This window comes from Procambarus clarkii, chromosome 80 (genome assembly GCF_040958095.1).
Source record: "Procambarus clarkii isolate CNS0578487 chromosome 80, FALCON_Pclarkii_2.0, whole genome shotgun sequence".
Taxonomy (NCBI): Eukaryota; Metazoa; Arthropoda; class Malacostraca; order Decapoda; family Cambaridae; genus Procambarus; species Procambarus clarkii.
In genome coordinates, this window is record NC_091229.1 from 25225960 (window position 1) to 25252668 (window position 26709).

Sequence of the window (26709 nt, forward strand, 5' to 3'; positions counted from 1 at the left end):
GGGTTCTACCTCCGCTGTGTCCTTTACTGCTCGGGACTGGGCCACCCTTGGAGTTGGCCGGGGTTTTGTTGCCCTGGTTTGTCTTTGGGTAGGGGGTAGTTTTCATCACTGGTAGGGGCATGGGGGACCGCACAACTAGTTTCACCAATAACAGTGTCCGGCTCTGTTCCGCCTGGGTACGTTGTCCTCTTGCGGAGTTTTTCTTCTGTTTTTGTTTTTGCCTGGTGGGGGTCTGCCTTTCTGGTCCCCCTTTACTGTTCTAGGTGTTTTTATTTCAATTTCTTCTGTTGGTGGTACTCCCTGCTTGGCCCCTGTGAGTGGACACGTCCGGGGGGTTCAGCTTTTAGAAGTTTGTTTGGTAGACTTAGGCGCGGTTTGTGGTACCCTGCCTGGGCTTCCCTTAGTGTGTACCAAAGGCTAAGGGCCCTGGGAAACCCCACGGGGGCTCTGTGGCCCTATAGGTGTGTCCCTGGAGTACCCCCTCGCGTCCTGCGAGTTTGACGGTTGTTCTGGCCCCTTGTCTCAGGGTGACACTCACCGGTTGTGCCTCCGCCATGCTGCCTGTTGAGTCATTGTTTCTAATGACACGGAGTCGTGCGACGGGTGTTGTCAGTACGTGTTCTCGTTCACCCAGGCCACTGGTCATGATGATTGGGTGCAGGCGGCAGCGGCGTTGCTTGCTGGGTGTAGGTTGCTGCAATGCTCTTGGTTGTTTGCAGCCCCGGATGCCCCAAGGCTGCCCCGTTTTGGTTGTTGGGGTCTGAACTTGAGGGTGGGGGTCGCTTCGGCTCTGGCGCCTTCCGCTCCTCGTCCTTCCCCTTCTGTTCTGCACACTTCCTCCCTTGCTTTCGGCTCTGAATTGTAGGCGGGTTTCGGGGTTGGGGTGGAGTCTGGTTGGGTTGAGACTCGGGCAGTCTCGGGGGATTTCCTCTTCCTGGGGTGGTGGCGGAGGCATTCGAGTCAGTTCCTCCAGCCGTGCTGTATGGGTCTGACCAGTGGGCTCCCTTCCTTAGTGTTTGTACGGCTGCCCCGGCTTTTCCTTGTCAAGCTGGGGCTTTGGGGGTGCAGCTCGGCCCCGGGTCTTGCCGTCGAGGTTCCCGGGGTTGCCTCCCCTCCCCGGGGAGGAGGGGGAGGCAATCCCTCCTCCTCCCTCTTGTTTTTCGAAAGCTCTTTTCCTGATGGCATTGGCCTCTGGGGGTCGGGTGGGTGAGCTTCATGCTCTCCTCCGGTGCAGAGGTTTCTACTCCTTCGGTCAGGGTGATCAGTTTGTTCGTCTGCAGCCTTCTCCTTCTTTTCTGGCGAAGAATGAGACTGCTGCGTTCCAGAAGGGCCCTTGGGTTGTTGATGTTTGGTTGGTTCGGCCGGAGGTGCATCATGTTTTGTTTGGTTGCAGCTCTCCACCATTATTTGCGCGCCACGGCTTCTGTGTCCGTGGATGCGCTTTGAGTTGATTCGTTTCCCTTCTTCCCTGTTCGAGGGTGTGGGTCTCCCAGGTCGTCCGCAGGGTTACTAAGGCTAGCCAGCCTGCGGTCTATCCCCATGCCCATGACGTCCGCAAGTTCGCAGCACTTGCCGCCGTCTTTGGCAATATGTCCTGGGCTGACATTTGGGTGCGGGGATTTTAGCGGTCGAACAGGGTCCTGTCTGCTCATTACCTTGTAAACGTTCCTGGGCCCAGTCGGGCCTGTGTCGCTTTGGGTCGACAGATGCAGCCAGTTGTCTTGACTTCGGGTTGAGGAGTGAGCAGCAACCGCCTCCCGGGTAAGTCCCTATTCTTTTCCTCAGTGGGTAGTTAGCTCCGGGGAGCCGTAGGGACTCCCCCTAGAAAACCAGCATTGAATGTAATGAAAATGCTATTTTCAGGGTGAGTCCCGGAGGCTCCCCGGTATCCCTCCCTCCCTCTGGTCTGCTTTTTTTTTTTTTTTTTTTTTTTTTTTTTTTTTTTTTTTGCGGGTTTTTGACATCCAGCCTCAGAACTGGGGTGTGGATCGCCAGCGCGGTAGGTCTCAGGCTGCCCCTTCCCCCTCCTGGGGAGGGAGGGCTGCGCAGACAGCGGTGCAACAACGGATGACGTCATACTAGTTTGCTTGTTTTTGTTTGGGGAGTTCTATCCACTCGTTCGGCTTTTGGTTGCAATTTTCACCAGAATAGGGATTTGTTTTGGGACGCCTCCCTTTCTGGGTGCCTAACCCGGTCGATGGCAGACATAGAATGCTTCCTGTTACACAGGGGTTTCTATAGGCCATTGCTCCCCTTGCCTCTCTAAAGGGGGCCAGGTTCTGGTTCGTGGTCCCTGGTAGGCCCATAAAAACTCCATACACATGACTGATGCCAAAGTCTGTCATTAGCATATCACCCTAGTAAGCTCCAGGGAGCCTCCGGGACTCGCCCAGAAAATGGCGTTTCATTACATTCAACGTTGGTTTTTTATCCTATGTTGTTATGTCTGTGATAAGACAGTACAATTACTTAATTGAATCATTGCTCTAGTATTGTACACATAGAATGCTGTAAGAGAAGAATGTTCAGTTTGTTCTTAACTGTACATAGTAAATGTGGTTCTGCATGTGGATGCATTTCTCAAGAAACATTTTCAAAATGTTCTTTATAGTGTACTGTATTGTTAATGAACTCCTGGAATAAAGAGAATACATTTCAAGACCAAGAATTGCACAGTAGATGCTCATTTTGATGAGCCTATGTATGGCTAGGTTCTCGGTATTTACTTAATGAGCTAAGTATATTGATAACAATAAACCTCAATACATAAAAAATACTTTAACACACTATAGTAATAACTGTATGGTGTAGCATATGCCAGTAATGCATAATAAACTAGATACTGCTAGCAGTCATGATTAACACCGAAATGTGAAGACGTTTACAGAATTTTACTATTCTACCGACCTTTATCCATTTCCAAGTGAAAAAAATACACAAATTCATGTATTGGACAAGTATTAGAGTTTTGGTTCTTTCAGGTATTATCGAGGAACCCACGGAGTAATAGTGGTATACGATGTAACCAATGGGGAGAGCTTTGCTAATGTCAAGCGCTGGCTGCACGAAATTGAGCAAAATTGTGAAGTAGTCAACAGAATATTAGGTATGGTCATGCATGTTTTATTCAATTTATTATTTATGATATTATATGTATATACTGTATGCTTTATAAATATAGTTTGATGGTTCTTTGTCATTTAAATGTTATAGGTTGTGAATTAAGTGTTTGTAATTCAGAAATTATCTTGAAAAATCTCTCTAATTCAGTATCCATTGCTTTTAAGCTAATGATAATATTTTACTTGAAAACTATATGCTAATTGAATAAGTTTTAGAATGATAGCAAAACTTTGATAGATATGACCTGTAGAGATTGTGTAATTTTCCACACCATATTATCAAAATTACTACTGTAGGCAATTCAAAATTTTTCTGTGGGAAGCCCCATAGGCTCCTTGAAGCTATTTATGCTGATTAAGTGCCATAGTACTTGGCGTCATCAATTGCAGAGTTCTTGTATGCCTACCAGGGACCATGAGCCAGAACCTGGCTCTTCAAGAGAGGTGCAGGGAGCAATAGCCCATGAACACTTTAAATATAAAGTCTTTCATCTTGCCGTCAACCAGGAAAGCACCCAGAAATGTAGGCAAATCAAAACAGACCACTGCCTGGTTGAAAATTCCGACCTACACCCTGTAAGCATCGAAAGAACTCCTCCACCAAAACAAACAAGCAAAACTTCGTCCAAATAGCCCCCTGCTTGTTAGCTCGACCCCTTACCCTCATTGGGGAAAAGGAGAGGTGGCCCAGGTGAGCCGAGCTGCCACCAGCCAGATTTTGACTGGTGTGCCTGGAGGTCATTGATTCGTTCTGGCCAGAGTTTACCGTTTTGTTGGTGTTTTGCCTTGAGAGACTGTTCCTACAGGAAAGTGTGTGTTGGTCAGGAGTTTAGAGTACTGGAGCTGCAAGTGCCTAGAGTTACCTTCCCTAGGTGCTCCATAAGTACTGACCTTGCATGGTCAGAGTTTTTTTCCCTGGGGCATTTGGGAATCACATCCAGTTAGAGGACTTCCTTGCTTGTGGTGATATTTGAATTTGGAATTTGTCGGGGGTCTTTAGGTCTTCCATCTTGCCTTGGGTAGGGGAATGTTGTTGGATGAGGAGGTGCACTATGGCTGGCATTGCCAGCTCTTCAGTTAGCTAGGGCACGCCGATGTTTCTCCCGGACTGCTTATTGGCTGTTGTGAGGTTTTGTTTTGTTTTCTGTGGGGGAAGCCCCTTCGGCTCCCTGGAGCTATTGGACTGATATTAGCTGATATTAGTACGAAGTGCACTAGGATACGAGGTGATATTAGTGCACCTCCTCAGGGCGCCTGACAGCTGGGTGAACAGCGCTTCAGATTCGTAGTCCTGAGGTTCCGGGTTCGATCCCCGGTGAAGGCGGAGACAAATGGGTAAAATGTTTCTTTAACCCTGATGCCCCTGTTACCTAGCAGTAAATACGTACTTGGGAGTTAGACAGCTGCTACGGGTTGCTTCCTGGGGGTGGAGGCCTGGTCAAGGACCAGGCTGCAGGGACACTAAGCCCCAAAATCATCTCAAGATAACCTCAAGATAACCTCAAGTACGGGGGCTTCAGTCATATGGAGTTGTCAAGCGTACCAGGGAGCACTAGCCGAAATGTGGTCTCCTCAGAGAGGCAGAGGGAGCAATGATCTATGAAACTCGTGTATGAAATTATTCATGTCTGCCATTGACTGGGGTGAACACCTAGAAAGGAAGGCCCTCCAAAACAAACCTCTCCTGGTAGAAAAATTGCAACCCGAGACCGAACAGTGGCTAGAAACTCCCCCAAGGAAAACTAGCTAGCAAGCAACATGTCATCACACTGCCCACTGCTCGTTCGCAACACCCTCCCTCCCCCAAATCAGGGGGAGAGAGGGAGGGTGCCAGGGAGCCTCTGGGGCTCTACTAACAAAATGACATTTCATTATATTCAACACTGGTTTTCTGTGGGGAGCCCCATTGGCTACCTGGAGCTAACTACTCAAAGATCAGGAAAATAGGGACTTACCCGGGAGACGGCTGCACCACACAACTCATAATGAAGATGAGTCCTATTGAGAGAGGGTTCTTATTCTGAATCTATGGTGGGCGGCCCAGCCTTGATTTCAAGCGCTGCTTGCTTGGTGTCCGAACCCGAGGCGTTTTCCACGGCTCCACCTCTTTCAGCAGATCAGGCCGGTGAGGTACCTAGCTGGTTCACTCTACTCTTCTGCTTTTCGTGTTTGGAGTTTCTGATGCTGGTTTATCACCATCTGTATGGTGACCAGGTGGCTTCTCTAATGGTGTCCCACCTGCAGTCTTCTTCTCGACGGCAGTATGAAGTCTCTTGGCAGTCTTTTCGCCACTTCTTTTCCCAGTGTAGGTTGTCTTTGGTTTCGGTTCGTGTTGTGTTGCTTTTTCTTTCTTGGCTCTTTCAGGACAGGCATCTTATGCCAAATACTCCAGCTTGCGTTGAGGGTGGATATCACTTCGGCTCCGTTTCACAAGCTTTCTTGTGCCTTTTCCACTGCCGGCCTACTCATGTGCCGCCTGAGCCATCCTGGTCTTTGAACCCGGTGCTCTCCTTTCTCTCTTCTCCTTGGTTTGTGGTGGTCCCTTCGGTCCAAGACTGTTTTCAGAATGCTTTGTTCTTGTTGGCTTTAGTTTCTGGATGTCTGGATGTTTTGTTCGATTGCAGCTGTCTCCTTTTCTGGTGAAGAACGAGACGGCGGGGTTCCGGAGGGTCCGTGGGTTATTGATGCTTGGTTGGTCAGGCCGGGTGTGCATCATGTTTTGTGCCCAGTTTCGGTTTTATGCCATTACCTGCACACCTCGGCTTCTGTGTCCAGGGATGCACTGTGGGTTGACCCCGGTATCTCTTGTTACCTGTTCCAAGGCTCGAGTCTCTCAGGTTTTCCACAGGGTTATCAAATCTAGCCAGCCTAGCCTTCTGACAAGCCTCCTAGCCTATTCTGACAAGCATAAGAGGGCCTGACGGCTGAGTGGACAGTGATTGGGATTCGTAGCCTTAAGGTTCCGGGTTCGTTTCCCGACAGAGGCAGAAACAAATGAGCAGTTTCACCCTGATGCCGCTGTTCACCTAGGAGTAAATAGATACCTGGGAGTTAGACAGCTGCTGTGGGCTGCTTCCTGGGGATAAGCTGGGAAGAACAACTAGAAAATGCAAACCTGAACCAGTGCCTGGAAAAAATAAGCTCAGTTGCACTAGAAATATGCTCAAGCCGCATACCTCTAAGAAAAAAAGAGGAAGAGATGCAAATAGGAATGGGAACAGCGTTCCGTCTATAGGCGAAGAAAACGAGTTACGGAACAATTTGAGTCACACCCTATCTCAGGAACGACAAAGGAAGGCTAGATAGAGAAATAGAAATGATTGAAATAAAGCTACAAGATTCATACAAAACCCAGGAGAGACAAAGAGAGCAAAAGGCCATCAGTGAAATAGAGAGAAATACGAAATATTTTTTCTCCTATGTAAAATCAAGATAAAAGACTACATCTAGTATTGGGCCCCTGTGAAAGTTAGATGGAACATTCACTGATGACAACAAAGAAATGAGCGAAATACTGAGGTATCAATACAACTCTGTTTTCAGCGAGCAACTAAACACACTGAAGATTGATAATCCAAATGAATTCTTCATGGATGTGATGGCAACATCAAATCATATATCAAATGTCACCCTATCCCCGCTGGATTTTGAAGCCGCCATAGACAGTATACCTATACACTCTGCACCAGGCCCTAATTCTTGGAACTTGATTTTCATCAAGAACTGTAAAAAAACAATCTCAGGCCCTTCACATTCTTTGGAGACAAAGTCTAGATAATGGTGCTATCCCTGACATACTAAAAGAGAGATAGCACCACTACATAAACACCACTCCATAAAGGAGGAAATAGGCAGAGGCAAAAATTACAGGCTGATAGCCCTAACCTCACACATCATAAAAATCTTTAAGAGAGTGCTTATAAGTAAGATCACAAAATATATGGAATTACAGCATCTCCATAACCCTGGACAACATGGTTAGAGAACAGGATGCTCTTGCCTGTCACAGTTGCTAGACCACTATGACATGGCATTAGATGCCATGGAAGACAAACAAAACGCTGATGTAATTTACACAGATTTTACAAAAGGCTTCGACAAATGTGACTATTGTGTTATTGCACACAAAATGTGTTCAAAAGGAATTACCAGAAAAATAGGCAGCTGGATCTACAATTTCCTGACTAACAGAACCCAATGTGTAATAGTCAACAAAATAAAATCCAGTTCATCAACTGTGAAGAGCTCAGTCCCTCAGGGTACTGTGCTTGCTCCAGTACTTTTTTCTCATCCTCATATCAGACACAGACAAGGACACAATCTATAGTACTGTATATTCCTTTGCAGATAACACTAGGATTTTTATGAGAGTAGACAATATATAGGACATGGTGAACCTTCAATCAGATATAAACCAGGTCTTTCTATAGGATACAAAAAGTAATACGGTGTTTAACGAAGATAAGTTCCAGCTCTAGCGCAAGGGAAAAATGAAAATATAAAAACGAAAACCATGTGCAAATCGCAGACAAATCATAACTTAGAACAAAAAGGCAATGTAAAGGATTTTGGTATTTAGTACTCATGTCAGAAGACCTTACCTTTAAAGAAAACAATATAGTAGCTGTCAAATCTGCAAGAAAAATAACAGGTTGGATAACAGAGCCTTTCACACTAGAGATGCTATATTGACGATACTTTTCAAGGAGTGGAAAACTGTTGCACAATGACAGCCCCTTTCAAAGCTGAGTACTGACCTGGAGAGTGTGCAGAGATCCTTTGCTGCTAGAATTCACTCAGTAAAACATCTAAACTATTGGTAGTGACTAAAATATCTAAACTGTAATCTCTTAAGCACAGACAGGAGAAATACATAATAATTTACACATGGAAAATAGTAGAGGGCCTGATCCCAAACCTGCACACAGAAATAACATGACATGAGACCAGAAGGCATGGCAGGATGTGCTGAATACCCCCGTTGAAAAGTGGAGATGCAATAGGTACTTTGAGAGAGAACTATATCAACATCAGAGGCCTGAGACTGTTTAACATGCTTCCACTACACATAAGAGGCATAATTGGCTGACCCCTCAGTGTTCAAGAGAGAACTTGATAAGCACCTCCAAAGGATACCTGATCAACCAGGCTTTGATTTGTATGTCAGGCTGCGAGTAACTGCGTCCATTAGCCTGGTTAACCAAGCTGCGGGGATGCTAAGCCCCGAAATCATCTCAAGGTAACCTCAAGGTAGCCTGCAGTCTATGCCCATGGTGTTTGTAAGTTCGCAGCTTTGGCTGCTGTGTTTGTTAATATGTCTTAGGCTGGCATTTGGGCTCGGGGGTTTTGGAAATCGAACAGGGTCCTGGCTGCACATTACCTTGTTAATGTCCCAAGCCATCAGCGGTCTTGTGTCGGTGGTTGCAGCCAGTTGTCTCATCTTTGTTATGATTTGTGTGGTGCAGCCGCCTCCTGGGTAAGTCCCTATTTTCCTGCTCTTGGGGTAGTTAGCTCCAGGGAGCTGATGGTTCTTCCCCACAGAAAACCAGCATTGAATGTAATGAAATGCCATTTTCTGGGTAGAGCCCTGGAGGTTCCCTGGCACCCTCCCTCCCCTTGGTCGGTGGTTTTTGTTTTCGTTTTCAGTCTCCAAACTGATGGTCTGGCTGCCAGCTTGGTGGGCCAGGACCCCCCTGTGAACAAGAGGCGTGCGGTGTGATGACGTGTTGCTTGTTAGCTTCTAGCCTTGGTAAGTTTCTAGCCTTTATTCGGTCTCAGGTTGCAATTTTTCTACCAGGAGGGGTCTGTTTTGGAGCACCTACCTTTCTAGGTACTCAACCCCGGTTGATGGCAGACATAAACAATTTCATACATAAGAGTTTCATAGGCCATTGCGCTCTGCACCTCTCTGAGGGGACAATGTTCTGGCTAGTGGTCCCCAGTAGGCTTGACAACTCCATATGACTAAAGCCCCATACTAATATTAGCTAATATCAGTCCAATAGCTCCCGGGAGCCTCCTGGTCTCTACCCAGAAAATGGCATTTCATTGCATTCAACGCTGGTTTTCTTTCACTCTTTCATTTGCTGATGCTTTAGTTTGCTTCTCTTGGCAGTGGAGTTCTGCCTTCTGCCTTATTTGGCTAACCTAAGGTATGTTATGTAGAACTCCTCTGTTGTCCCCAGGCTTTCCGGCAATCTTGGTGGTCTGGTTGCCTGTACCGACAAGGGTTACTGGCGTAGCTGGTCCAAGTGCTCAGGCTTCCTGTGGGGCTTTTTCACCCTACAGGTCCTGGAAATCCCCTGCGGGCTCGGTTGTATAATGGCAGCTTCTCCGAGCCCGCTCTCACCTTGTGTGAATTCGTGGGTTGCTCGTCACTCATGCCTCTGGGTGACGTTCATCCGTTATGCCTTCGCCATGATGTTTGTTGGGTCGGTGACACCTACGACCCAGAGACTTGCGGGACTTGTTCTCTGCATGTGCTTTTGATTAATCATTCCTCATCAGATATTCCGAGGTATCAGGCAGCAGTCTTGTTGCATAGCCATTTTTCTGTCTTGCAACGTTCCAGATTGTGTGCTCATTTGGAAGCCCTGGACCTGCCTTACTTGGTTTTCAGGCACTTGGTTTTCGGGGTGTTGGTCGCTTTGACCATGATTCTGTCCACACCCCCTCATCCTTTCCAGGTGGGTGTGGTTTGCCTTTCTTTCCCCCATTTCCGGCTCTAAAGCATCTGAGGGTTTTGGAGTTGGGACGGGGCTTAGCTTGGGGTGATGCATTGCCTCCTTCCGATTCAGGTGCAGAAGCAATTGAGCCTCTCTTTCCTGCTGAGGCTTCTGAGTATTCGCAGCTGACTCCCTCCTCTGAGGACTTTTCCCAGGACTCCGCCTTTTCTTCTCAGGTGTTGGGCACGGATGAGGGCTCGGCCCTGGGGCCCTTGTTGATGGGTTCTGGGGCCCAGGGAAGGAGTCTGAAATGGAGCTTACAGACTTGGTTTGATTCTGCTTGGGCCCATGTGCCCTATGCACAGGGTCTGCTTTTGAAGAGTAGGGGTTTTCGTATCCCCCTTCCCTTTGAGTTAGTTGGGCTTCCCCCTAGGGTTCGTTTCCGGGGGCCTTTGGGCTCCCTGGATTCGTCTTTCCAGAGATTTTCTTCCTCGTATTTTCCCTTTGGCTGTTTGGGAGGCCGTTGGTGCTTAACTCTTGCACGATATGGTTTACGCCTTGGTGATGATTCTCGCCTCTTTGGAGTTAAGATCTTTTTCTCATTATTGGATGTGTTACGAGGCTCTGAAGTCATCCTGGCTGGTGAACCATCCATTATTCTCAATGGTAGCTTGATGCAGCTTTGGTTGTACCCACATGCTTCAGTTGTGGGAGGTGTCTTCTGTGTTGCAGGTGTTTTGGGGGCTCTTTTGAGTTCCACACTGATTGCCTTTTCGCCCCTGTCCTTCATCGTGATGTGAGTCTGGTGCCGTTACACACTCACTTACCTGTTCTTTAGGCTGCCTGGGTGGCTGACGAACTTCGGACTTCGGTTCTCTTGGCCTCTGTCATGTGATTCCTTTCTCTTTTGGAGCTTTCTTTGGATTGACTTTCAGAAGAGGTTGGGTCGCTTAGCGGGGTGCCTACTGCTGGCATCTTGGTCTCTGCTGCTTCAGTGTCGTCAGCTCTCATGAAGCTCTATGTCCGGATCCTCTGGAAGGCGGTTTTCATGTTTTTCACCTCTCGTTTCGCATGTCGGCAGGATGCACTGACTCTGGATTTGGCTTGAACTCTTCATCCATGACTCGCTGTTCTGTCTGCTGTTTTTCCCGGAGGACAGTCCCACCCACCAGTCAGCCATCAGTGACACAATGAGTGCATTTGAAGCTGACATAGTGCACGGATGTTCCTTGATTGCACAGATATGTCCAACAAAGTCACAGAATGAACATGCCAGTCTCATGACAAAATGAAAACAATGTGCCGTGAATCTGTGACATCACAGGGTAGAAGGCACTAGAGTGGTGGACCAAGTGGCTGTCTGTACAAAATATATCTTACCTGAATGTTACTTGAAATATTACCGACACTTAACAATTTCGGAAATACCGGAGCCCCCCCATTTAACGACCTGGGTACAGCCCCATATAGGCCGTTAAATTGGGTGGATACTGTATCAGGTATCTTGGTGGGTGTTCTACCATTTTCTTCCCCTTCATTGGGTTTCTTCTGTGTCCAACAGGGTTATTTTGTCTTTTCTTGGCATTTTCTGGATATTGTCTCTTTTTATCGTGTGACATTGGCGGAGCCATTTCAGTTGGGCGTTCGGGGTGGATGTCACTACCTCCCCATTCTACAAGCTTTCTCAATGCATTTTTTTCCACCTATAGTCTGCTCAGGTGCTGCCTAAGTCTGCTTGGTGTTTGGACCAAGCTCTTTCTTTTCTTTTTTTTCCTTGGATTGTGGTAGCTCCTTTGGTTTAGGAATGTTTTTGGAAGGCCTTGTGTTTGTTGGCTTTGACCTCTAGTGGTTGGGTTGGGAAGCTTCATGCTCTTCTCCGGCACGGTGGTGTTTTGTTCTTTTGGCCATGAGGGTCATCTTGTTTGGTTGCAGCCGACTTATTTTTTCTGGAGAAGAACAAGACAGCGGGGTTCTGGAGGGGGTCCTTTGGTCTTGGGTGCTTGGTTGGTTCGGCAGGGGGGTCCATCATATTTTGCATCCAGTAGTGCCTTTGCGGCACTACTTGCAGGCCACTGGTTCTGTCTCTGTGGACGCATTGTGGGTTGATCTGGTTTCCCTGTTCCAGGGTTCATGTGTCCCAAGTTGTCTGCAGTGTCATAAAGTCTAGCCAGCCTGTAATCTAACCCCATGCCCATGATGTTAGAAGCATGCAACTCTGTCGGCTTTGTTCAGGAACATGCCTCAGGATGATATTCGGGCACTGGAGTTTTATAGGTCCAACAAGGTCTTGGCTGCGAGTTATCTGGTTAATGTTTGTGGTCCTCTGTGGCCTTGTGTTGCTTTGGGGCATCTGTCGACGGTCTCCTCTTCGTGTTGGTACCTGCACTGCTTCTGCCTCCCTGAAAGTCCCCTGTTTTTCCTTCTCTGTAGGTAGTTAACTTCGGACCGACAGGACTCCTCACAGAAAACCAGCGTTGAATGTATTGAAACGCCAGTTTCTGGGTGAGCCGCGGAGGCTCCCTGACAGTTTAAAATACATACTACCTTATTTAGCACTTCAGAGAGATAATCCCTAACAATAGTTCCCAAATAGAGGCAGATTGAATTGAATCATGTAATGTGATGACTACCAGAGAGCCATACTTCAACAATGAATTCCAGGAGCCAGAACCTGGTCCCCTCAGAGAGGTGCAGGGAGCGATGGCCTATGAGCACTTCACAATTAAAGTTTATCAGCTTTGCCACCATTTATGGGAAGGCACGCAGAAAGATAGGTTAATCAAAACAAATTACTGCATGATTAAAATAAGACGGCAGCCCTAAAATTGCCAAAAGAACTTCCCACAATGAAAACATACAACCAAAGTTTCATGAAACTAGCCCCCCTGCAACTTTGCCCCCACCTCCCTCCTCACCTGTGGGGGAAGAGGGAGCCAGCCTGGGTCAGCCAAGCCCAACCTCCTCAGATCTATATTGATGTCGTTGCTTGGAAGTTGATGCTGGATTTGCAGGACGTTTGAGCGACCGGATGTCGACCTCTGAACTTTCTAATGTGTATTTATCACCATTTGTGTGGTGAACAGGTGGATGATTTGATGGTGTCCCACCTGCAGCAGTATAAGGTTTTTCAGTGACAGTATGAGGTTTCTTGGCAGTCTTTTCTCAATTTTCTCTCCCTTCGTCATTGTCCATTTGTTTCTGACTGGGTTTTGTCCTTTCTTGGCTTTTCCTTGATCAGCATCTTATGTCGAATACTGTCGCTTCTTATTGTAATTACCTAAGTGTGTAGACAATGAACATTATTGATGCAAGTTCTGTACACCTAATATGTGCAGCGTTGGCGGAGCCTCTTCTGCTCGCATTCAGGATTGACATTTCTTCGGCCCCGTTTTGCAAGTTTTCTCGCACTTTATCTCATCTCTGGCCTGCTCATGCACCACCTGAGCCTTCATGGTCTTTGGACCAGGTTCGTTCTTTTCTTTCTTTCTACCACTCATTTTACGATGGCCCCTTCAGTCTGGGCTTGTCTTTGGAAGGCATTGTTTTTGCTTTACTTGGCCTCCAGTTGTTGGGTGAGTAAGCTTCATGCTCTTCTCTGGCTGGTTTGGTCTTTTGATCCTAATGGTTGTTTTATTTTGCAGTTGGCTCCTTCTTTTCTGGCGAAGAATGGGCTTGGCAGGCTTCCAGAGAGATCTTTTAGTTGTGGATGCTTGGGTGGTTAGGTCGTGGGTGCATGATGCACTTTGTCCGGTGGTGACTCTACACCGATACCCTCGAGCCGCTGGTTCTGCTTTAGTGGACTTGTTGTGGGTTGATCTGGTTTCCCTGTTCCCTGTTCCAAGACTCGTATTTCTCTGGTTGTTCGTAGTGTTATTAAGGCTGGCCAGCCTGCAGTCTACCCTCTTGCTCATGATATCCGTAAGTATGCCACTATGATGGCTGTCTTTGGTAATTTGTCTTGGGCCTATATTCCGGTATAGGGTTTTTGGAGGTCGAACAGGTTCTTGGCTGCCATGTTAACGTTCCAGGACCTCTGCGACTGTGTAGTTGCTTTGGGTCGTGTGTCGCAGAGGTTGGTTTCTCCTTCGTCTTGATATCTGCAGTGCTGCCTCTTCCCTGGTAAGTGACCCTTTTTGTCTTTCTCTGGATAGTTAGCTTCAAGGAGATGATGGGGCTCCCCACAGAAAACCAGAGTTGAATGTGATGAAATGCCAGTTTCTGGAGGAGGCTCCCTGACACCCTACATTCCCCAGGTCGTATGTGTGCATTAGTGTAATAACAGCAAAAGGATTATGTTGGGAGGAGCCATTTGGGTGATGGAGGTGACGTTGTCTGCATGATTTGTCTGGCTGTGTAGAAGGTGGCCACTATGCTCTTTGGGCACTCTACAAGCTTATGTGTAAAGTTGCCGTGCATACAACATGTAGAGACTTATATATTATATGTGTATATAGTGTAATAACACTGCAAACAGTATTGTTGGGGGAGAAAGTTTAGTGCGTGTGACCTTGAATGAGTAAGGGAGCCGCCAGCCGACTGTGTGTAGCGACGACTCTTAGTGCCTGAACTAACTATATCAGCTTAGTTGTACAGTTGTGGTGAACAAAACATATACATATTTATATAAAACGTCTGTATATAGTGTAATAACACCACAAACAGTATTGTTGGGGGAAAAAGTTTAGTGTGTGTGACCTTGAATGAGTGAGGGAGCTGCCAGCCGACTCTGTGTAGCGACGACTCTTACTGCCTGATCTAACTATATCAGCTTAGTTGTACAGTTGTGGTGAATAAAACATGTAGATACTTATATATAAGTCTGTATATCGTGAATAAAATATAAAACAGGATGGTGGGAGGAGAAAGTGGGCGAGTGAGGCGTTGTTGAGGGAGTGGCAACGAGTGGCTGGCTGGTGTGTGGCGGTCACTCCTCGTTGCTTTTCGACTCTCAATACCAACTTAGTGGGTCATTATGGTAAACAAAATATGCAGATACTTATATATAACCTGCGTATAGAGTGTAATAACAGCAAAACTATTTGTTTATTGTTTTATGAACATAATAATTGAATCACTAATATGCACACCATACTTTAGAGTATAGCGATTATTCACCCCTTTTATTATATAAATATATCACAATACACACTATTGAATAATATTACTGCAAAAAAACTAAGAAAAAATCAGAGACATTGAAATAATTAGGTAATAATATCTTTGTGGCAACTCCCACCTGTCAGCACGGGTGACGCTGACCGGCTCTGACGACCGCTCTGTTAACGCCCACTTTTTACCAGACTTCCTCAGTCTATTGCGCCCAAAATATGTCACCTACGATTTTTTTTATTTTTCCCGTGCTCAGGGAACACACATTAACATTTTTAGAAGACAAAATAATTTGTTAGAATTTTTTTTTTTTCTTGCGCACAGGGGTGTAAATCTCCTCAGGACCCCTTAGCAGCTTAAGGGTTAAATGTAAAGTTTCATAGGCCATCGCTCCCTGTGTCTCTCTGAGGGGACTAAGTTCTGGCTCGTTGTCCCAGGTAGGCCAATACAATTCTGCCACTGATGACAACTAGTTGTATGGCACTTAATCAGTGTGATAGCTTTAGGGAGCCTCTGGGGGCTCCACCAGAAACTGACATTTCATCACATTAATACTGGTTTTATATTATTATTTCATACAAATATTTGATTCTCTTAGAAAGTAAATGTTAAAACTTATAACTCATAGTGAATCATTGACATCATTTGATTTAACATTGGCATTAGGTTAATAGGTGTAGGACAGTTAAAGTTTTCTAAAGGGCTGTTGATTGTTGTGAGGATGAGGGGCTAATCTAAAAATAAATAAAAAAGCTTCCCCACTTCTTTACTTACAGTACTGTACATGTATTGTACGTTATTTTAAATTGGGAATGCAGAACAAATGTAAAGTATAAAGATTCACCTCACACAGGAGAGGAAACACTTGGTGACTATCTTGAGGTTATCTTGAGATGATTTCGGGACTTAGCCTCCCCGGGGCCCAGTCCTCGACCAGGCCTCTTCGTTGTTACACACCCTCAGGAAGCAGCCCGTAGCAGCTGTCTAATTCCCATTAAAAGACACAGAGAATGGGCCATAATACAACATAGAAGTCATTTCTCACTCACCAGATCAACATATGTATTCAGTTACGCTGAGTAAACTGAGGTAAACAACTTGAGAACAGTGAGGTGGGCATTTCATGGGAGTACACCCAGCATACACCTTCAGTCAGTCAAGTCAGGTTGCTCTCTCTCGTGGTGGAGGTGCAGGGTAAAACACGTGGGAAAACTTTACAAACACACACACAAAGATTCTCTCATAGCATCTAAACTTACTTGCAAACACCATCAAAGGAAACATTTTAATTGGTATTAACAAAATAAAGGAAGCTGATATTTTAACTGAAAACAAAACATTTGGCTTAATAAAAATAAATGCTGGACTTGTGTACCAATCATTACATTACATTATGATGTCCATTATTGATTATTTCAGTCATTTTGACTTTGAAATGACTATATAATTTGTAACTGATTTATGGAAGCAAAAATTTGTATACTCTTCACAAATTTTCTGTTTTTGAATAATGGGTAGTTATAAAACATGTTTCAGGACTCGTTCTAGAATTGAATTTATATAACATGTTCCAAGACTCCTTCTGAACTGCGTTTATATATGTAACATGTTCCAGGACTCCTGAAATTTATGCAAAATATTCAAGGGTTCCCTTCAGAATTTATATATAGTACCTGTACTGTAATATATTCTGGGGATCTCCACAAAATTTATGGATTTTTTTTATTGTTTGTTCTAGGGGGGAGGAGTCCCTACAACTCCCTGGAGCTATCCAGGCTGATAGGTATACAGTATCACTAAACTTTGGCATCACTAAGTATGTATGGAGTTCTAGGCCTACTGGGTACCACGAGCCAGAACTTGGCTTCCTTAGAGAGGCACGAGGAGCAAAGGCCTATAGAAATGCACATGTGATTTGGAGTATTCTATACCTACCATCGACCGGTACAGGCTCCCAGAAAGGTAAGCGCCTCAAAACAAACCCTTATTCTTGTTAAAACAATGAAAATAGACAAACGAGTGGACAAAACTCCCCAAATGAAAAACGAGGAAAGAAGCATAACGTCACACAAGCTGCTCTGCATGTCTGCGCAGCTCCTCCCTTCGCCAGGAGGGGATAGGGGGAGTCCCAGATTCACCGTGCCAGCGATCCAACCACCAGTTCTCAGGCTGGTGTGATAGTGGTTTGGTCTTGTGGCTCCAGCTCCGGTTTCTCTTGTTGTGCTGTGTCTTGTGTTCGGTACTGCTTTTACGGTGGCATGCGAGCTGGGAGTAATATTCTCAGGTACTCAGGCTGCATGTGCTTAGGGTTACCTTCCCTGAGTGCCCCGTCAGTAACACCCTTGTAGCTTGGGGTTATCTGCCACAAGTCACCTTGGGGTCTACCTCTGTGGTCTTTTGCTGCTTGGTGATTGACCACCCCATGTGTTGAGGGGTTTTTCCTCCCTTGTTGAAACGCTTGGGGCTGTTCCCGGGTCTGACGCATTGGTCTGTGTCGTCTGCGCTTCTGAAGCTATTTGCGCCAATCTTGAGAGATGCAGTGTCGCAATTTTTCACGGCATGTCTCACGTGTTGGCAGGTTGTGCTCGCTTCCTCTTTGGAATCTGCTTGGGCCCCTGGCTCTTAGATTGTCTTCACTCTTTTTGTCCTTTGCTGTTTGCGGAATCTGCGGAGGAGCGGTTTCTGCAAGCGGCTTCTTCCAGCTGTTGTCCAATGTTCGACTTGTTGGTTCTCCGGGGTCCCAGGGGGGGGAATTCCTTCCGGCCGGGATGTGTTGGAGGTTCCGCTCGTCGAGGTGGACCACAGGTGCTGCTGTGTCGCCGGCTTCCTCTTCGGGCTTTTCAGTGTTCAGTGCCTTGGGGCTTACTCGAGCCCTCGCTTGATGTGTTCACGGATGCGTCATCTCGTGGCTGGGGCTTTGTGACCAGTGCTCACCAGGCCAGCCAGGGGCAGTGGGGTCCATCTTTGCGTCGGGCCCACAGCACGGTGCGGGAGTTCACGGAGGTGAGGTCTGTATTTCGGAGGGTTCAGTTCGCCCGCGGATCGACGATCCAGCTCCATTCGGACTCCTTCCCGGTGGTTCATTGTCTGAACCGAGAGGGTTCGATGCGGTCCTTGCCTCTTTGGGGCTGGTCGCTTAGAGTGACTCGTCTGCTGAGTTTTCGGGGTTTGGCTCTCATGGCTGTTAACGTTCGGGGGTGTGGGGGGGAGGTGTCCAACCTCCTGGCGGATGGCCTGTCCTGGTTCAGTCCTCTGTCCACGGAATGGACAGTCAACGCAGACTCGTTCACTTGGCTTTGCCCCGACATTTGGGCACCCGGAGGTGAACCTCTTCGCGTCGGTATGGTCGAGGTGTCTTCCGGTATATGTTCCTTCCCCGACTGCGAGGCCATCGGGGTCGATGCCTTTCGGCAGGCCTCGTCGAGGTGGGGGTTCCTGTACCTCTTCACCCCATTCAGCTGTGTCTCCAGGTCCTGGCTCGCTTGGAGACTTAGCGGGGAGAGTAGTCCTTCTGGCCCCGAGGTGGCCAGCCCAGCCTTGGTTTCAGACGCTGCTTGCTCAGTGTCCGAACCCGGAGGTTTTCCAGCGGCTCTGCCTCTTTCATTAGATCGGTCCGGTCTGTTACGAGACTGGTTCGATCTTCTTTGTCTGGAGTTTTTGACTCAAGTCTATCACCATCTTTATGGTGATCAGGTGACTTCTTTGATGGTGTCCCACCTACGGGCTTCGTCTCGATGGCAGTATGAAGTTTCCTGGCGGTTCTTCCGGTTCGTTTTGTCTCCATCGCTGTACTTCACTTTCAGTTCAGGTTGTTTTGTCCTTTTGTTGCTGTTTCAGGACCATCATCTGATGCCGAATACTTTTGCCTTGTATCCTGCGCCGTTGGCGAAGCCGCTGCAGCTTGCTTTCGGTATTGATGTTACTTATGCGCCATTTCATAAGTGGTCTTGGGCTTTGTTTCACCTGTAACTCCGGCCTGCTCATGCGCCGCCTGAGCTGTCCTGGTCTCTGGATAAGGTGCTTTCGTATTTGTCTTCTCATTTTGTTGTGGCCCCTTCGGTTCTGGATTGTTTTTCTAAGGCTCTTTTCTTGTTGGCATTGGTGGCTGGAGGTCGAATTGGGGAGCTTCATACTCTCTCTTTCATGTTCTTTTCTGGAGAAGAATGAGACTGCTGCTTTCCGGAGGGGTCCCTTGGTTGTTGATGCTTGGTTGATCAGGCCGGGGGGATGCATCATGTGTTGTGTCCGGTTGCGATGCTTCACTGTTATTTGCGCGCCACAGCCTCAGTGGCTGGGGATGCGCTTGGGTTTTTGGTGGTCGAACAGGGTCCTGGCTGCACGCTACCGCGTGAATGTTCCTGGGCCTAGTCGTGCCTGTGTCGCTTTGGGTCGGCAGTTGCAGCCAGTTGTCTCGATTTCGAGTTGAGGTGTGAGCACTGACCGCCTCCCGGGTAAGTCCCTCTTGTTTTTGTCTTAGGTGAAGTAGCTCTAGGGAGCCATAGAGACTTCCGCCAGAAAACCAGCACTGACTGTAATGAAACGCCATTTTCTGAAAGAGATGCGAATGTAGAATAAAACCAGTAATTACCTAAGTGTAATTACCGAAGTGTAGTTACAGGATGAGAGCTACGCTCGTGGTGTCCCGTCTTCCCAGCACTCTGTCATATAACGCTTTGAAACTACCGACGGTCTTGGCCTCCACCACCTTCTCCCCTAACTTGTTCCAACCGTCTACCACTCTGTTTGCGAAAGTGAATTTTCTTATATTTCTTCGGCATCTGTGTTTAGCTAGTTTATATCTATGACCTCTTGTTCTTAAAGTTCCAGGTCTCAGGAAATCTTCCCTATCAATTTTATCAATTCCTGTTACTATTTTGTATGTAGTGATCATATCACCTCTTTTTCTTCTGTCTTCTAGTTTTGGCATATTTAATGCCTCTAACCTCTCCTCGTAGCTCTTGCCCTTCAGTTCTGGGAGCCACTTAGTAGCATGTCTTTGCACCTTTTCCAGTTTGTTGATGTGCTTCTTAAGATATGGGCACAGTGAAGAGCAGAGGTGCCATAGGCACAATCAGAGAACACTGTATAAACATCAGAGGTCCGCAGTTGTTCAACGTCCTACCAGCACATATCAGAAATATTGCTGGAACAACCGTGGACATCAAGAGAAAACTAGACTGTTTTCTAAAAGAAGTTCAGGACCAATCGGGCTGTGGTGGGTATGTGGGCCTGCGGGCTGCTCCAAGCAACAGCCTGGTTGACCAAACTCTCAAAAGTCAAGCCTGGCCTCGGGCCGGGCTTGGGGAGTAGAAGAACTCCCAGAACTCCATCGAGCAGGTATCAAGCAGGAGGCTCCCCGGCAACCCCGCTCCCCCTGGTCAGCGTTTTTTTGTGTGTCCAATATCGTTTCTTCAGATATCCAGAATTACAGATACAATTACACACCGAAAGGGAACTACAACTACGCCAGGCAACTGCTCTACAACAATCTGTACTGGTCAGAACTAACTCATTATGTCCACGCATAATGGGCTTGCCGAAAAAGTCTCCCATTCAAACTATCACTAATAGAGTAACTTCTTTCATCTTTGCCAACATACAAGGACTGAAAACAAGAACAAACAACAAAGTACAGTTCATAAATGGCCTCCTCACGGAGTCAAATGCAGTATTTGGAGCTTTCACAGAAACCCATGCAGGGGAATTGTTGGACAGTGAGATCTGGATTCCAGGATATAACCTATACAGGTGTGATAGGAAAATTAGGTCACATGGAGGAGTGGGTCTGTATATTAGGGAAGACCTTGTATGCTCGGAGCTCCTAAATGTTACAAATGAGGTGGTAGAGGTACTGGGATTAAAAATAGAGAAAATAAATTTAGTGATTATTCTAATATACAAACCGCCAGATGCAACGGCTGAGGAATTCACAGAACAGATAAACAAAATAGAGAATAGCCTTGATAATTTGGAGAACCCAATACCTGATATTATCTTCCTAGGTGACTTCAACTTGCCTAGTCTCAGGTGGAAAATAGCAAACAATAATATTATACCAGGAAATCTATCAGGACCTAACCAACCACAGATTAGAGAACTACTTAGATTCTGTGACAAAATTTCACTCAATCAGCAGATATCGGAGCCAACGAGAAATTAAAATATTTTAGATCTGGTCTTTACGAACAATGAAGACATTATCACGAGACATTACGATATCAGATACCACATACTCAGATCACAAGCTCATTGAAGTGCAAACGACCATCAATACTCAGAATAGACCTAAAACGTTGATAAAGCGAGAGGGGCTATTCAGTAAATTCAATTTTAATAATAAAAGGATAGACTGGGAGATAATAAACAGGGAACTTACAAACATTCCATGGGAAACTGTTCTAAGTAATACAAGTCCTACAGAAGGAATAGAAAAACTGACTTCGGAAGCGTATCAAGTCTGTCTGAAACATGTTCCTTTGAGAAAAGCCAGAAAGAGATCCAACGTAGAAAGAGAACACAGACGACACTATAAACGCAGGAAAAAAATAACGGAACTGCTTATGCAGACACGAATTTCCCGTCAAAGAAGGAATAATTTAAATAGGGAGATTGAAGAAATCGAGCGGAAATTTAAACACACACATGAAACTGAAGAAAGGCAGTTAGAACAGAAAGCAATTCAGGAAATAAAGAAAAATCCAAAATATTTCTTCACATATGCAAAATTAAAAGCAAAGACCACTGCCAGTATTGGACCTATTCGTACAAGTGAAGGTTCATACACGGAGGATGACAAAGAAATTAGTGAAATCCTAAAAAAGCAGTATGAGGACATGTTTAGCACTCCAATAAACAACATGAAAGTGGAAGATCCAGACAATTTCTTTATGCGGGATATTCAAACCCCTGTAAATATAACTGATATCAACACGAGCGCAAAAAATTTTGAAAGAGAAATTGAAAACATGCCCATGCACTCGGCCCCAGGTCCAGACTCATGGAATTCAATATTTATAAAGAAATGCAAAGTGCCGGTAGCACAGGCACTCAGTATAGTGTGGAGGAAGAGCTTGGACACGGGGGAGATACCAGATGCACTTAAAGTAGCAGACATAGCCCCTCTACACAAGGGAGGGAGCAAAGCATTGGCAAAGAATTATAGACCAGTTGCACTAACATTGCACATCATAAAAGTATTTGAGAGAGTGATTAGGAGTCAGGTCACCAATTTCATGGAGACCAATGACCTTCACAACCCAGGCCAACATGGATTTGGAGCGGGAAGATCGTGCCTCTCACAGCTACTTGAGCACTACGACAAAGTCACTGAGGCATTAGAATAAAACAGAATGCTGATGTGATATACACGGACTTCGCAAAGGCTTTCGATAAATGTGACCATGGCGTGATAGCACACAAAATGAAGTCAGTGGGAATAACCGGTAAAGTAGGACGCTGGATACTCAGTTTTCTGTCAAACAGGACTCGGCGAGTAACGGTCAACCATATAAAATCTAGTCCAAGTGCAGTTAAAAGCTCTGTACCTCAGGGTACAGTCTTTGCACCGCTGCTTTTCCTTATTCTCATATCAGATATAGACAAAAATACAAGTCACAGCTTCGTATCATCCTTTGCAGATGACACAAAAATCAGTATGAAAATTATCTCTGCTGAAGACACTGAAAAACTTCAAGCTGATATTAATAAAGTTTTCGACTGGGCATCAGAAAATAACATGATGTTTAACAGTGATAAATTCCAGGTACTCAGGTACGGTAAAAATGAGGACCTTAAACATAATACAGAGTACAAAACACAATCAAATGTACCCATAGTAGGAAAACAGCATGTAAAGGATTTGGGAATAATAATGTCTGACGACCTAACGTTTAAGGAGCATAACCAAGCAAATATTGCGACAGCCAGAAAAATGATAGGATGGATTACGAGAACTTTCAAATCCAGGGATCCCATCACAATGGTTGTACTCTTCAAGTCACTTGTGTTGTCCCGTCTTGAGTACTGCTCAGTACTCACTTCCCCCTTCAGAGCAGGAGAGATTGCTGAAATAGAGGGAATACAGAGAACATATACGGCACACATAGACGCAATAAAGCACCTAAATTATTGGGATCGTCTCAAAGCCCTCCAAATGTACTCACTAGAAAGAAGACGAGAGAGATATCAAATAATATACACCTGGAAGATACTGGAGGGCCAAGTACCAAATCTACACAGTAAAATAACAACGTACTGGAGTGAACGATATGGAAGAAAATGCAGAATAGAACCAGTGAAGAGTAGAGGTGCCATAGGCACAATCAGAGAACACTGTATAAACATCAGAGGTCCGCGGTTGTTCAACGTCCTACCAGCAAGCATAAGAAATATTGCCGGAACAACTGTGGACATCTTCAAGAGGAAACTAGATTTATTCCTCCAAGGAGTGCCGGACCAACCGGGCTGTGGTGGGTATGTGGGCCTGCGGGCCGCTCCAAGCAACAGCCTGGTGGACCAAACTCTCACAAGTCAAGCCTGGCCTCGGGCCGGGCTTGGGGAGTAGAAGAACTCCCAGAACCCCATCAACCAGGTATCAACCAGGTGTGTGTTGACATCCAGCCTAAGAACTGGTGGTTGGATCGCCGGCACGGTGGGTCTGGGGCTCCCAGCTCATGTGACGTTATGCTTGTTTGCTCGTTTTCATTTGCGGAGTTCTGTCCACTTGTTTGTCTATTTTCAGCACTTTAACCAGAATAGGTGTTTGCTTTGAGGCGTTTACCTTTCCGAGTGCCTCTCCTGGTCGATGGCAGATGTAGAATGCTTCAAATCACTTGTGCATTTCTATAGGCCATTGCTCCTCGTGCCTCTCTGAGGGGGCCAGGTTCTGGCTCATGGTCCCTGGTAGGCCTTGAACTCCATACACACTGACTGATGCCAAAGTTTAATGATAATACATATCATCCTGGATAGCTCTGAGGGGTTTCCGGGTCTCACTTAGAAAATGGCATTTCATTACATTCAATGCTGGTTTTTTCTTTGAAATTTATATAGTAATAGTTATTCTAGAGCTATTAAGAAATTATCTAATGTATAATACAGTATTGCAGTGTTAGTATTTAGGAATTCAATTAATATAGCATACAATATTTTAGTGCTCTTGGGAATTTGGCATATAGAAACCAAGTGGGCACAATATGCAAGAGTAACATTAATTCAACGTTGAATCACGCTATCAACATTTAACGATGTCACTGTTGCTTCAACATCGATAATGTTACTCTTGGATATTGTGACCAATGGGAATATGCTGAAGTAGGCTTTAGAGTTAATATGAGTTATCCTTAATTTTGTGTGTCTGTGATAGAAAGTGTACAGTGTTGCCTTGTGGTATGTTTGTGTGTACCTTTGGAGAGACCTGCTAGCCATTGACACCTGACTGTCTGGTATCTCATGCCTCTTACCTGTTCTCGATTTGTAGCCGTGTAAATTATTTATTTTTTTCCCCAAAGATTTGTTTTGTTTAGCCAACTTAGCTGGTTGTTGCTGTAATATTTACTGTATAAACAAATATAACTTTCCAAGTTTTGGATTGAATTTATAAAATAAAAAATAGTAAAATTTTGTATAATGTATGAAAGCATTTTACTTAGTACTGTCACAGGGTAATTATTGTTTGGTCTGCTCTGAATATGCAGCTATCCCTAACAGCATGGTAATCTGATGGGCAGCCTTTATTACTTACACTGTAACAAGGATGCATGTTGAGTCACATTCAGCTAATATTAAGCTACTTATTACCCGTATTTTTTAAGTACTATTTAGTTGTGCAATGTATTAGCATTTAAAAAAAGATGAACAAGAGTAACCCTCATTTAGAATTCCCCACACTTCCATGCCACCTATGCTGCCCGCTTCCCTCTCGTTTGCTAACACCTTTAAATAGTTGGTGAGTATGATATAAATAGGGTTTACCCCCATTTCATATTTTTTTGTTTGAGAGCGTGTTTTTGTTTTGGTGCTTTGAGCGCTATTTGTGCACGGTTCACTCTCCAGGTCATAGTCAGTCCTGTCTTTAGGAATCTTGTGGTTTGTAGGCCTTGTGTCCCAGAGCCTAGAGGACATGTGTAGTTACTACTCTTCATATAGGGTGACTTCTAGTACCTATATTATTTGCAACAAAAATCTTAAAAAAATTTTTTTTGAAAGAGTGCAAGCAGCTTCATGATACATGCTATCAGAATATAAAAAACAATCATTCACATGTACAAAATTTAAATGGTTAAATGTAAATATATTTTGTAAAATAATATTTACAAGTGTAGGATGGGAATGGGATATTGCAGTTGATGAAAGGCCAGAGCAGAGTTGTGAATGATGTTCAAATTTATATAATAGATGGTTAAGGAAATGTACTTTTCTCCATAAATTTACTTTCTTGTGCAATAAAATGAATACTTTTTACTCCTCCAGTAATTCTTGTGCGTAAAATAATTTCTAAGTGTTTGAATGCATGGAATTGTTTTAAGGAATTACAGTACCTAAACAAAGGAGGTACAGTACTGTACATGGATGAACTACTGTACTCAGACGATAGCCTCAAATAAGAGCTGTCACGAGATGGGCGTTAAAATTTGTTGTTGCATGAAATATTAATATCCTGAAGTCTCGTTTAGACAAAATAAAATGTTACAGATCTGAAATTGTTAAGGGTAAGTTGTTTAGCATGCATTTATAGCAGTTGCCTCTGTTTTTTATGTTATTAAATATCAGTGTTGAATGACCATTTACAATTTTGTTTTTTGTTTTTTTTTCAGTGGGAAACAAAAATGATTGTCCTGATAGGAAGGTTGTATTGTATGAAGATGCCAAACGTTTCGCTGATCAAATGAATATTAAGCTCTTTGAAACTAGTGCGAAGGACAATATCAACGTGGAAGAGGTAAGGAATTACGTATGCTTAACTTATTACTATTGGTAGAATGTTTTCATTCTCTTTATCTTCACTGTATTGTAGAATAATAGAATACTGTACTAAAATACTGTATGTAGAATATTGACATACATCGCGATATTCTATACTGTAATTGCATTGTGTAATGACCAGTGCATCTGATCCTGGACAGAGTCCCCTAATGTAACGATCAGGGTTCTCTCTTTCCTGGACTTGGACCCCCAAATGTGACGACCCTATTGGGGTGTGAAGGTTACATTAAAAAAAAAAAGCAATTCCAACTGACTGGTGGATGACTCTTCTCGAGCACTCACTTAGACTCTGGTGGGAAGAAGACTGCTTTCTCTGCACGCGCAGGACAATACGCGGGTAGCCGCCTCAGTCAGTCTTGGCCAGCAGCCTGTGTCAGGTACACACACACACTGTAGTTTGCTGTGACCCGCTGTTAACTGCTGCTCCCTATAGTTATCTATGCCTTCCACCAAAATCTCCTTGCTCCCTCAATTAACTTATCAGGTTAGTATTGGCAATACTCTGGCCAGCTGGAATATCAGTCTTACGTCAGACCAGCCTCTTTCCCAAGTACACCAAGGAAGGTGTAATGACAGTTTAAGCAAGTTTAACATCATTTACTGAAATAATTAATTAATCATATAACACTCATCAAAATAACAAAATAACTATTTATGACTGAACTATGAGATCTGCGTTAATGATAATTTTCCATAGCGTTAATCCAGCGTGTCTCCTGTTCGCCTCGTCTGCAAAATTGATACACAATTTCTCTGTCAGTCCTCTTCACAGTAAATAAGACTAAAGCTACTACTTGGCCACTATGTCACTTCATTACATATATGATTGA

General features: G+C 45.0%; 1 protein-coding gene across 2 annotated transcripts in view; it reads left to right on the forward strand.

Moving 5' to 3' along the window:
- Nucleotides 1-26709, forward strand: part of Rab35 (RAS oncogene family member Rab35) — a 150462-nt gene that overhangs the window by 53734 nt on the left and 70019 nt on the right. The window contains exons 3-5 of one of the 2 annotated variants that reach the window (XM_069314979.1): nt 2982-3106; nt 25711-25835; nt 26020-26145. In XM_069314979.1, coding sequence (XP_069171080.1) covers nt 2982-3106; nt 25711-25835; nt 26020-26034 — 265 coding nt within the window. In that variant the 3' untranslated portion in view covers nt 26035-26145. Of the gene's footprint in view, nt 1-2981; nt 3107-25710; nt 25836-26019; nt 26146-26709 lie in introns of those variants that run through there. The other variant, XM_045727799.2, reaches the window with a different exon arrangement.